Source organism: Anneissia japonica, unplaced genomic scaffold, assembly GCF_011630105.1.
Source record: "Anneissia japonica isolate Jap-2015-1 unplaced genomic scaffold, ASM1163010v1 scaffold981_len364101_cov180, whole genome shotgun sequence".
Classification (NCBI taxonomy): domain Eukaryota; kingdom Metazoa; phylum Echinodermata; class Crinoidea; order Comatulida; family Comatulidae; genus Anneissia; species Anneissia japonica.
Window position 1 is genome coordinate 73,760 of NW_022756110.1, and position 13,174 is coordinate 86,933.

Below are 13,174 nucleotides of genomic sequence, written 5' to 3' on the forward strand. Positions count from 1 at the left end.
TGGTAACTTGGTCAAGTCTTAGGCTGCCTAGTTGTCCCGAAACGTTAATGAACTTCCCGTAGGACATACACTAAACCTATTCTAGCCTAGTGTAGTTTAGGCCTGAAGGCTCATATTTGCCCTCTAATAGTAATGCAAGCTCCCATTTCCTGCCCACTTGCTTAGGATGGGGGGAATTATACCAGAATAACCTCTGTGCATAATGAATGCAATTTTTGAAAATTTGATTCAGTTTTCTGAAAGCATTCAATCAACACCTGTAGATATTCAACTAAGGCAAGTAAATATTAAAGCCATTTGCATGTTATTTTGTGGAAATTCTATGAATATTTTGTTTCTTATCTCCTAAAGATTGTTAAACCCTGGAAGAATGTAAAGAAACCAGCAGCCAAGAAGCCACATTTCTTTGTATACTTCTTTGGAACAGAGGACCAGTAAGTAATAGTACAGTGTAAAAACCAAAATAATGAAAAATAAAAAGATAAGAAAAACATTTAAAAAAGGACAGTCATTGTAATAATTGCTAGTTTGAAATATAAGGTCAGAGTTTATATATATTATATTACTGTAGTATAAATGGTGAACATAAATTGGTGTAGAAGAATAGTAATTGAATTACTTTATTTTATTATACAATTCGTATCCATAGTAAAAACAAAGTAACAAAAAATCACAACTATTGATACTTGATAATTTGCAATTAAGTTGCTGTCTTCATCTTCTTGAAAGAATTAATTAAAGTAATTCAATTGCTACTTTACTACACCAATTTATGTTCACCATATACAGTACGGTAATATAAAGCATATAAACTCTGACCTTAAATTTCAAGGTCAGAGTCCATGTATGTTTGGTATTTCCATATAAGGTAGTTGATCATTATGATTATGAAATTAAATAAAGTTGTTGCATTTTTCAATTTTATTCATTGTGTTTTCAAAGCCCTCTATATTTACGTTTTTGATAGTGCTTGGGTCAAAGTTGAGAGCTTGAAGGTTTACAAGGATCACAAGGTAGCGTTGTGCAAGGCGGCTAAAGGGGTCAAGTTTCAGAAAGCCATCGAGGCTATTGAAGAGGCTATCAAAGATGAGGAGAATGAAAAAGACAAGGTATGGCAAATATAATTTAACCCTGTTTAATATAAAATAATGCTTATAACTAACTTTGTACCAAACTTACTTTTGATTCATTGCTAGTCAACCCAATCAAGAAACACATTGAAAATATCTACCATTCTTGGGATTTAAGCCTCCATCAGGTTTAAGGCCACCACTGCAGGCTCGGACTGATCATGTTTAACTTTCCGCAAGGAGGGAGAATACGACATAGCTGAGGAACATTTCATTGCGTTGCGTTGCGTCTCCGTTTTGCATTCCGTCCTAGTGGGAACAGAGTAGTAGTAGCCTAGGCCTACATGCGCCTTCTTCGTGAGGTGAATTGGCTGTAGAGGAGGAAAACTGAACCCTCCATCAGTATAAAAAAAAAATTTCCCCATGATTCAAACCCTATACTCGGATAACTGTACAGTTGCTCTAGTTGTTGAACCATTAGGCCTAGCTTGTACAGTCACTAGCATTTTCTATATTGGAAACATTTTCTAAAGTTATTGCATAATATGCAATTAATTTTTTTTCAGGGTATTGCATATTATGCAATAAACTGATAAATCGGTGTTTTATATGGTGGTATAGCATCACTAAGCTTTTGCTATTTAGTGTATTCCATCTGTTTTTTTTTTTTTTGTTTTTTTTCCCTGTGAAATATTTCATCTAGTGTTTTTTTTCCCCCCTGTAAAATCCGTGTTTATTATTTATGGAAATTAATTACATGATTAAATGCTATCCTAAAAAAAATACACAGTAGATATTCAACATGCTAGGCATAAAACAAAGTATTACCTATGTCATCTCATAACATTTAATAATATATTTTAGTAATAATATTATAAAAGAACTTCAATACTGATATTAATAATACAAATGGCAAGTGTAAGATCACGCCTGTTTTTGCTAGCATCATGATAATAATAGTAAATTTTGTCTAAGTAATAATATAATATGATATTGCTTTACATTATTAATATTTTCCAATATTATGAGATTAATACAAATAGAAGTATCATATTGATTGCATTGAAGCAATTATTCAATAGCATTAGTGTGCAATTCAAAAGCAAGATTATATAGACATAAATAAATCATTTTTAATTTACTATTAAATATTAATTTTTGTTTGTATTAATTCTCAATGTAATGATGTATTGTTGCGGGATGGTTAATAGAAATCTGATACTTTATTAACTCAATCTTAGACTCTTAGATTATTAGTTGAATAATGGACCTTTCAGAAGTGTCAATCAAACATTAATCTTAACAACTGACCAATAAGAATGCGGTCAGGTATGCATAGTGTTCTTACAAATGTGTTGTCTCCCAAAAGCATGTATACGCAGTGTGTAAAATTAACATTTGCTCACACTCACCCAATTGGACGAGTGACTCTTCAAATAATACGCTCTTTCAAGTTTATTTTCACTAGCCAAAAATTTTATTGGTGAGCTTTAGTGGTGACGCCAGCAAGGTGCAAGCAGGGCATTTCCCCCTCCCCGGACAGGCCCATACCCAAGTCGTCCAATCCTACGACGAGGTCATCGGCCCAAAAATAATAATAATTTGCCAATCCAAGTAACATTGCACTTAAATTGCCAACCCCTAATAATGTGGTCTAAAACAGCAAAATTTGGGAATTTTATTCCTAGACCCTCACCGATTCTCTTGTTAGCGTCTTTGTTCGGACCCCGTGTCGGGCATGCACCCCGTGTCGGGCATGCACCCCTTCCCACTCCCTTCTTCACTTGAGAATTACTTAGTATATTATGGTGTGTTGTGTGGATGCTGAAAACAGTTACAATTCGAGCAGGACTTTTTTTTTTTTTTTTTTTTGGCAGGATTTTTCACTGGCCCATGTGGGGCTGGAATGTCACTTGCCAAGTTTATATTTCACTTGCATTGGTGAGCAGACAAGTGTTAGTTTTTGCACCCTGTTTACGTACTCTTCACCCTATTATTTTGAGGGACCATAGCAACAATAACCAAGGAGATGTGTCTTAGTAGAAAAGTCCATTTGGTTTTAGTAGTGATATCATTTAATTTCAGTGTGTATTATTACTGCAAAGCAGAAGATGCCAGCCAATCAACTGCAGAAATACTGCAGCTCGGTGAATTTGCTTTGAGTGATTCATCTCTCCAGACGTGCACACTCGTTTTTGCATGAATGTCCATGTTTTGGCTATATCCAATGCAAGGCACTCTAATAATTTTAATGTTTTGGTATTTCTGGATTATGTGCCAACCTCTACAGTGAAAGATTCATTTGAGTATTATACATTTTATGAATATTACTTTCATGTAATTTTAAATATTTAATTGAATTGATGAAGCTTTGTTGTAATGCAAGTAATTTTAATCCAAAAGGTGATTGGATATGATAGAGTCTTGTAGAGTATCATATCAGCTATTTGTTTGATTAGACTTTTAAATGGTCCATGCTTGTTTCAGGCATATCTGGTCAATCAAAAATTGTTTCATCAAACATTTCTCTGTCTCACAGACACAAATCTTATAAAGTATATTATTTTAGTAAGCCTGTCTGTGAGATCTTGTGAGAAAATATTTTAGGACATTAAAACATATTTACTAAAAACATCCCCATTTTAAAGTGGACTAGTCCTATTATGGATACATTACTAACATTATCAAACATCTGTTATAGTATTTTTAGAATAATTTTTATAACATTGAAAGACATAATTGCTTTCATAACAATGGTGGCAGTAGTGGTGGGAATAATCTCCTTGGCAACAAAGAAATTGAAAAAGCTTCTAAGTTTATTGAAACAGCTGTATATTGTTATGGTGTTCAGGTAATAAGTAGGCCTAGTTGGCTAATTGTGTTACTCAACCTACATTTCCAAAACCCTGGGTTCAACAAAATAATGAAATATTTCTTATGGCCAATAATCACATAAATTCAAGTGTAAACGGAAACATTTGACCTTTTCAAAATAAAAGTAAACTTGACCTTGAAGATAAAGGTCATATGATCTAATATGGTTGTCATGGATGAAAAATTGTCTCTCTTTTACACAAGTTCTGTGTAAACTACACAAAAAATATCCTGCATTTATGACTAGTACAGTAAGTATTATTGAGAGCATGGTTTAATGGAATAAAATGTGTTTGATTGAATAAATTACATTGATATACATATATATTATGTGCTCTTCATTCCTACTGTCAATTGAAGCCCAGGAATATAATTGTAGTGGGCAGGGCCACCCAACCTTGAAGTTTTCCACCCAGTCTAAAGCTAATTTCATGGCCCTCCATTCACCTTTATTCACCCCCTTGCTCATCCAATCTACTCTTATTTAGGGTTTACCAATGTTATCACTCACCTACTCTTAGCTTTCTACATCTACAACCCTGAAAGCCATATGATTTGAAGACTATATTTTATTGTTTACATTGTATTAGAGTCATGTGTTAATATATTGCTACTATCAATATTTATAATATCTATTTATGTAATTCTAAGTAATGTTAATTTTTTGATGTGTTTTTACAGACTTCAAAGATGTTAATGGCAAAATTAATGTAATTTTTGTGTAACTATATATTACTTCACATTAACATATGGAATATTTTGGAGCTATATATAATAACAAGTATTATTATTATTATTATTATTATTTGTATTTAATCAATGATCTATGTTTCAGAAGACACTTTCCCCATACCATCCAGACGATGATGAAGATGTCTTCCCAAAAGCTAAGCCTATGAGGGACTACTCAAGGGAGGCCTTCTCGGGTGTGAAAAAGGTAAGCAAGCTATCATTTTACTGCCATCTAAATGCAGGCACTCCCTTCGATTAATGGTCAATACGATTTTATGGTGAACGGCACAAAGTGCACGCAACGGATTGTTTTTAGTGACGATCCAATAAGACTGCCACCAAAAATAAGCAGACGTTTGTGTGTCCTCTCACGCACACAGGGAGCGGAGTAGGATTCGACTTTCAAATGACGGTGAATGCCCGACTTGTTTTCATTAGTGTAATTTTTGTGGAAACTAACCATGTACTGTACAACTAGGATCGTTTTTAGCCAGAGACAGTTGGTATGAGAGTCGTATTTTAGTGCATCTAGACATAAAATAATCTAAAATTGTTTAATATCGGCTTAATAAAAGAGCTTAAATCTATCGTGCCTCCACTATTTCACCCTCCTCGTGTAACCCCGTCGACTCAAACTAGTCGTCAGTACACAGTTCTTACTCCGTTTGTTCGTACCGTTTCCCATTCTCACTCTTTCATCATCCGAACCTCGATTCTCTAGAATTCTCTACCTTCTCCTTGTTTACCCTTATCTTTTAACCTGAAGATTTTCAATACTCATATTAACAAGCTTCCCTTAAACCTCACTAGCCTAATTCTCATTGCTCCCTTACAAGGCCTTGTTACAGGTTTCATCTAATTAAAAAAAAAAAAAAAACTTATATTTAAATGGAAGTAAAGAAGCGAAGCAGGCAGTGATTTTGATTTATGCATTAAGATACAACGATTTATCACCACCTTTGTGCATCACATTACGTAAAATTTTCGTTATAACAGGAAGTAATTGTACGTCTGGAGACAATCGTTTCTTTTTTGATGTCAGGCTCCGTAGGAAAAAGAAAGTTTTGATATGTAATGTAGAACTGATTTTTCTAAGATAGAAAGAAGTTGTTTGATGGAAAAACTAGGAACAGTGAATGAGATAGATTTTTGAATATTTCAAAATTGATAGAAAAAGGGGTGTAACCTCCCATTTTCACACCTTTTGCGCACCCCCCCCCCCAGTTTTTAAATATTCAAATATCTGTATCTCATTCACTGTTTCCCAGTTTTACGTCAAACTACTTTTTTGTGTCTTTGAAAAATAAGTTATGCAACATATCAACATTTTTTTCCTCCTTAGTCTGACTTTAAATGTTGTACATCTGTAAGTTCTTTTTCATAAACAAATGTATTATTTACATGGGATGATGCGCTTAAGGTCACATCTGACAAGTATGAACTCCCAGTTGTCAGATGTAAGCCAAAAGTAGGGCCTATTGTTAATTACAGTTCCCTGATAATGGGTCCTAATCCCCAAAATCTGTAACAGTTGTTGATGATTACCAGAGGCCCTAACACCCACCCCTGTTAGCTCTGCACATGTTCTGGTAGGCTATGTGATAACACATCATTCGTATTGCGGCGTAGAGTGGCTCAGACCCTCCCTATCAAACACTCTAGGCCAGGGGTGGGCATAAAAATCTGTCGGAGGGTGAATTTTCGATTTAACACCTAGGGCTGCACCCAAACTTTGATGTTTCCAGTGACCCGCAAAAAACCTCAGCATTACTTTCACACCACTGAGTTTTAATGTTACTTTTTACATGATCGGTGTCGGACCGTAAAAACAAGGTGTTTTCTAGCCAATGTTGCTTGGCGGGCCACACACATAGGGTTTTTAATTCATTTTCACAGGACGCAAAAAAAAATCGCTGTCGGGCCGCACTTTGCCCACCTGTGCTCTAGGCCAGAGTCTTATAAAGTTACATAAAAAATAACATTTCTTAAGTTTAAAATATATAAATTAATCTTTGATATTTTCATAATGTTTATATGAGAATTAGTTAATTTCTATTTTTTTTTTTTGTATTTCATTAACATTATATTATAAACATATCACCAGAAGTTTTTTGAAGGTGGGAATTCCATATTCCAAATCTGAAATCATCTGAGAATATCGTCCGAGTGTTTGTTTTTTTGTGATACTCAATCACAGTCCAGGAAAAGCCCCATGTGACCCCAATTTTTTTTCCGATATGTCACGCTTTCCTATTCAAGATTTTTGCAGGCGCCCTCATATGGATGTGCTCCTAGCTACCCCTGTGGTTACCACCTTCATGTGACAAATTTGCCTGACATGCCCATATTTGGGCATGATGATATCTATATCATCAAAACATGGGCATATTACATTAATTTATCACATAGAGTTTGATAGTGTAGGCCTAGACAGAGCTTTAAGTCTTTTATGTAGTCTTTGCTAGCAGCTATCTCAAGCCATGCATCTCAAAGATGAGGTAATTAGAGTTCAGTAATGTGCTATTCCCAAGAAAGCAATGGTATTGGTCAATTTTTGATCTAGGAAAAAGAAATGCTTAATTAACTTCAGTCTCACATTATCAAATTTTCTTTGACAAAAAAAACTGTAGTTATAATGTGCCTATATATGGTGGTAGTGTGATGTCATCATGACCATATTTAGGTATGTCACATGTTTTTGTCTAATAAAATTTGATAGTCTGGTCAAGACTTATACATACTCACCACCTTCATTTCATTTCTTTTTATTTATTACATCAAGTAACAAATGACACAATAAGATTGTATTATGTTTTTTCCACAGACAAGGGTAACACAACTTTGGTAATGCCAAATTAATAATCATCTATATTTATTAAATCTATACAGTAGAACCCCTCTTTTGGGACACCCTTTTAAGGGGACACCCCTGTTTAGGGATACTTTTTGACCACAAAATGAAGGAAAATTATGACACAGTGTCCAACCCATATTCAGGGGACATCCTATTAAGGGGACACTTTTTTGGGCTCCGAAGGTTTCTCCTTAATAGGGGTTCTGTTTTATTCAAAAATTTAATTTCAGTATGTCATCATTGATGTAGACATAAAAAATTTAACCAAGAAAACTATACTTTAAAAATAGTAATTAAGAGTCATTAATTAGTTTCTTTAAAAAAAAATAAAGTTATCATCCAGTACCCATATTAACATAAATTTAATTTCTTACGTTTCAGTTATCACTTAGCAGTGGTAGTGAAGACAAATCAAAGATGAAACGAAAGTTTACTCAGCCTTCAGATGAAGATGATGATTTGGAGGAGGAGGTCAGAAGAAAAAGCCCAAAGAAGAGAGGACGACAATTCCGTGACGCAGATGGTCCCATCAAGTCACCCAAAAAAGAAACACCTAAGAAGAAGGTATGTTAAAGCTGTGTAGAAAAATTAATCTGGAAAACATCCTTTAAATATTGATTAAAAATTGTTAATGTTATCCTATATAATTAATTATTAACTTGCGTAAAAGTTTTCTTTAATTTATAGAAGTTTTTACTACACAAATCCTTTAAAATAGATTACCAAAAAAATTGAGGGTCCATTTTACAGTGATATATATTTAATTTTTATTTTTGGAATTTCTTTGTTGCATCCAACAGTGTAAAATACCTATAACCGGGTGGAAATAAAATATAAAATACAACATATTATTAAAAATGTAAAACGATTATATAAAAGCATTTTAATGAATCTGTTAATTTGTGTTTTAATGTCAATAGGTTGTTTTCCCATTTGGAAATTTTCATATAAATTTAATCGATGTAATTGTTAAGAAAATGATAATAATTTTAAAAGAAAAGAGATGTTATTGTGTCTTCTTTATTAGCTCTTTATTTAAGTTCTTTGATTTTAAAATGATTTATTATAATTTTGCTGTCATTGTCAATATTTAAAAGACATCTTGTTGTCTTACTATCTCACCTTCTATACCTTAGAGACAAACCTAATTAGGTTTTTAACATTTGCATTACTATTTTGTATTTTCTATTTTATGAAGTTACCTTCTTCCATAGTTGAAAGACATCCCTAGAATATGCTAATATTTCAAATATAAATAAGTCATATAAATAATAAAATATGTAATTAATTTACTGTATGAATTGAATATTTTATATTATTATGCATTTAACTTTGCATTTATTTTGTATTTTTTTGTACATGAAATTTATCTTCCATAGTACAAAGACATCCATACAATATACTTTCATTTCAAATATAAATAAGTCATATACACAATAAAATAAGTAATTAAATTATGGATTGAATATTTTATTTTGTTATGTATTTACAAGCATACATTATTTAAAATCAAGGTTTAAAATACACATCTTCTTACTGTCAAAGTATGACATTTGTAAAAACTTTTTTTTTATACCATGTTTTATAATATTTATATTTATCATGTTATATATATCATATATAATGTATGTATATAGTATACACCATATATATATATTATTATGTTATTTAAAGTATCTATTTTAGTCTATATATTTTATATTTAGGAGCCTGTCCTTGCCAAATATTATGAAATAATTAGATAGTAGACTGGTGATATAAGTGGTGGTATTTGTTTTCTTCCCCTTCAGCCATTTGAGCAAGGTATAACACCAGCAAAAAGGAAACCCAAAATGGATATGGACAGAATGTACAAGATTTTATTTGAGCACAAACAAGTCAACACAAATAACGCTGACGGACAGCATCCAGCTATCGTACCCTCGTCTAAAAGGTAAGAGATTATGTACAACAACATTAGGTATCAGTCCCAGAGATGTTTAAACCAGAAATATCCTATGCAAATAATATTCAATTAACATATTTTTTATGGAGTCCATTTTTATGATATGTGGAATGTTCCAAATTATTGGCCCTGTGGTTTACCATCGTATCACACTGATCTTAACTGGTTTTATCTGGTTTAAACTGAAAATGACTTAAATGTTAATTAAAAATAAATCAAATTATTATGCAATCACTTTAATGATAAATTATGTGATGTCAAAATTCTTAATGTCAATGACCATTTTTGACTTTAAACACCCCTGAAAATTAATAGAGTCTCACCTTGGTCATGGAAAATACTTTGAAATATCCAGTAAAACATTCTGGCTAAAAGAGTGGACATGTGCAGTTTAATAATGGCCTCATTCGAGTGGTTCGTTCTGTTGACAACAATTTTTCGTTTGAGTATTGTTTTTATTCAGCTAAATTAACTGCATTGACAACGGAAGTAAACGTAAACCAGAATTTGTTAATTTGCAATAAGTTATCCACATGATCAAAGCAAACATGGTTTATTGGTCATTTTAGCAACAACATTGGCAATAATATAATTTAGATTAAATTTCAGAAAATATTAATTATATTTACCTGCATAAAGTAAATAAATATTTGTAGGCTAACAGAAAACTGCATGAAAACATTTTTATATGAAAAACCCATACTGCCATAAGCCGATACAACCTTGCTTACGCTAACAGGTATCGCGGTAACCAAGCAGCGATTTTGTTTTGTCCAGTATTTACGTGTTTCCTGTTTGTCTAGTCGTCTTCGTTAAGTAGAATTTTACCACTGCGCAGGCAGGCGTGGTTTAACGAAGAATGACTAATCGCATACGGCCATTGATTTCAGTATTACAATGCGGTTTAATTTCCAGTTATAATTATATTTTTTGTTTACAATTAATATCATTTGATTCTAACTTTAGGATTGGTTTTGTTGGACTTGGTATAATGGGCAAAGGGATGGCAATGAACCTGGTCAAGTCAGGTCACAAGGTCACAGTATGGAACAGAACGTCAGAAAAGGTAAGCTAAGTTATTTTTCCCCGTGACCTATTTTTAATGGCCAGTTGACATTTTTTGCTAAGCCTCGCCCCTTGGATATATTTTTGCTAAGGCCCCACAAACCGACCGTGTAAAAACGTATGCAACACATGCGTTTGTGGGACAACGTGTGTCTTTGTAGGGTACGCGCGTATTTCTGGACTTGTTCTGATTGGTCAGTTGTTAAAGGTTGATACTCTGGAAACGTTGATAATGACAGCTCTCTAGAGATTGATGCATAAGAATATAGAACTCTCAAAATTTTCGGGATTATTACAGACAAATTGATCTTAATATTTGCATTCACTTCACTCATTCTGAAGAGTCGGAAGTGATAAAATGCTTGGACAGTTTTCCAACTTCTTCATTTTTATTGTCTTGAGTTCCCACAAACATCGTGTTGATTATCATGGAACTATAAGCAGGTGTAGTGGCGTACTTCACTGCCGGTTGTCGGGTTTAATTTATTTTTAATTTAATTTTAATTTTTTCTTTTTCTTTCTTTTCTCCTTCCCTTCTTCTTTTCCCCCTTTTCTCTTCCTTTTCCTTTCCTTTTATTTTTCTCTTTTGTTTCTCTTTTTTTCCCTTTTTCCCAAATTTCTCTTGTTTTCTTTTTTCTTCCTCTTTCCTTTTTTTTTTCTCGTTATTATTTTTTTCTTTGTTTTTTTTTTAATTTGGAAAAGAAAATGGAAATAACTTTAGAGCTTAAATATAAATGTGTCAACTTTTCATTATACAAAAATTCTCTATTGCCCTTGACAATGAGTTTATAAATTGAATGCACACTTTACAGCAGATGATAAACCCGTAGTGATTAAATACAAGGGCAGTTTCGCAACCTTAAAATTTTACTACAAGTATGTTTACAAGGATAATATGTGTATCTGGAAAAATTATGTAATTTCAAAATGCTTCTTAGGCTCAGGTGCCATTGTTCTCTTTTCTTAAACACCTCTAAAAATTCATACAATCCCAGTGTCCATTAGAATTACCATGCTGTTATTCTCATTCTTAACTGTGTAATGAGGAGCTGATGGGAGGGGGGCCAATGAAGGGGAAGTGGGAGTGGGAGTACTTGATGATTAAGTTTGGGGGGCACCTTAGGTCGCAAAATGGGGTGATATGACATGATTTTTAAATAGTTGAGAATGATTTTTTTTGCTTCAAACATTTCCAATGGCCGCAAACTGAGAGCGCCAGCTTATTTTTGAGTGTGTGTCCCTTGCGCACCTCTAGATAAACCACTGAACTAAAGTGCAGTGAAATCTAAACACATCATGATTAAGAGTTTTCTGATAGGATTTTTTTATAAGTTTATTATATGTATTGCTTCATAACCTGAACAATTTGTCAATAAAAATTTACTGTACCTCTTGATATATTTATGGGTTTTATGTCGTCATTTTTATTGATGTTTATGAAGTCTGCACTTCAAATGGGTAATAAAATTGGAATATGAATTGAGTACTATTCTACAGTACTATTATAGTAGTTATACTTATTTTTAATATCAAGCATGAATATATAAGAACATTGAGCAAAAATAAAATGTCTTCAATCAACTGGGTCTTAATGTTTTTTAATAATTCAGGAAATGTGTTTAATAATGCATAATGTTACGTCATACATTTTCCTTTGATAAGTTGTCATTGGTTCTGCCCTAAAGTTGAAACCCTTCCAACACAGAAGAGGCGACTTTACTATAGTTTTAAAATGATAAAACACAGGTAATTTTGAAGATTTTATGTGAACAGAGTAATTTGCAATACCATATAACCTCGAATTGAAGCCCAATATGCTTAAACTCGAGAAGACCATCTCAAATTGAAGCCACCCTATTTAGTTGGCAAAATTAGCCTCAAATAGAAGTAATCCCAATCATCCAACACCTTGGGAACTGGAATTTACTATTCACCTCAAACCATGTTGTATTTGTAGGCTGTCTTTGTATAATTAATAAGTTTACGTACTCTGGGTTAGGTAGGCTGGCAATGTAGGCTAATATGTTTAGGGCCTGGTAAGTACCTTATTACATAACAATGTCAGCCTTTTGTTAATTATCGATCATCTCAATTGGTCATTGTTGTCCTCTGCTTTTGTCTAGGCCTTTATTTCTGCTGGGTAAACATGGGCTTACCCCAGCTTTGCTTTCCTTTGTAGTTGCTGTCTGCTGAATCATAGTAATTTAATCCAAGTGCCTAGCATAGCATTTATGGTGGCAATGTGTAGACTAGAATGCTATAGTGGTGTAGGGTGTATCTTAGCATCCATGACACAGTCTGGTTTAACATCATTTTATTTATATTTATTTTTTTTTACCATATTCATAGAGGGTAACCCTTCAAGCTTATCTAAGAAATGGTCGGCTAATGTTTAGGGGCCCTCTTAATTAAATTAAATAGCATGAGGTTTTCTTAGAGGTGGCAATCAGGACAAAGTTCTCCCTTTCCCCCCCCCCCCCCACTTAGGCGGGTAGATGCTGGCTTGACAAACAAAATATTAACATTTGTAGTGGTTGTGGTAAATGAGTATACCATTACTGTAGCATGTAGTAGACTATAGCCTCTGCTTGTACTGCCCTCCTGAAAAAGCTTGTTCTATCCTTCTCCACTGCC

At 33.3% G+C, this 13,174-nt stretch overlaps 1 protein-coding gene across 2 annotated transcripts in view; it reads left to right on the forward strand.

The window, feature by feature from the left end:
• The window catches only part of LOC117123993 (glyoxylate/succinic semialdehyde reductase 1-like), a 42,388-nt gene that overhangs the window by 2,097 nt on the left and 27,117 nt on the right, over positions 1-13,174 (forward strand). Inside the window, exons 3-8 of one of the 2 annotated variants that reach the window (XM_033270097.1) lie at positions 352-434; positions 968-1,109; positions 4,783-4,881; positions 7,912-8,094; positions 9,321-9,463; positions 10,442-10,541. In XM_033270097.1, the coding sequence (XP_033125988.1) occupies positions 352-434; positions 968-1,109; positions 4,783-4,881; positions 7,912-8,094; positions 9,321-9,463; positions 10,442-10,541 (750 nt within the window). Of the gene's footprint in view, positions 1-351; positions 435-967; positions 1,110-4,779; positions 4,882-7,911; positions 8,095-9,320; positions 9,464-10,441; positions 10,542-13,174 lie in introns of both variants that reach the window. The other variant, XM_033270095.1, reaches the window with a different exon arrangement.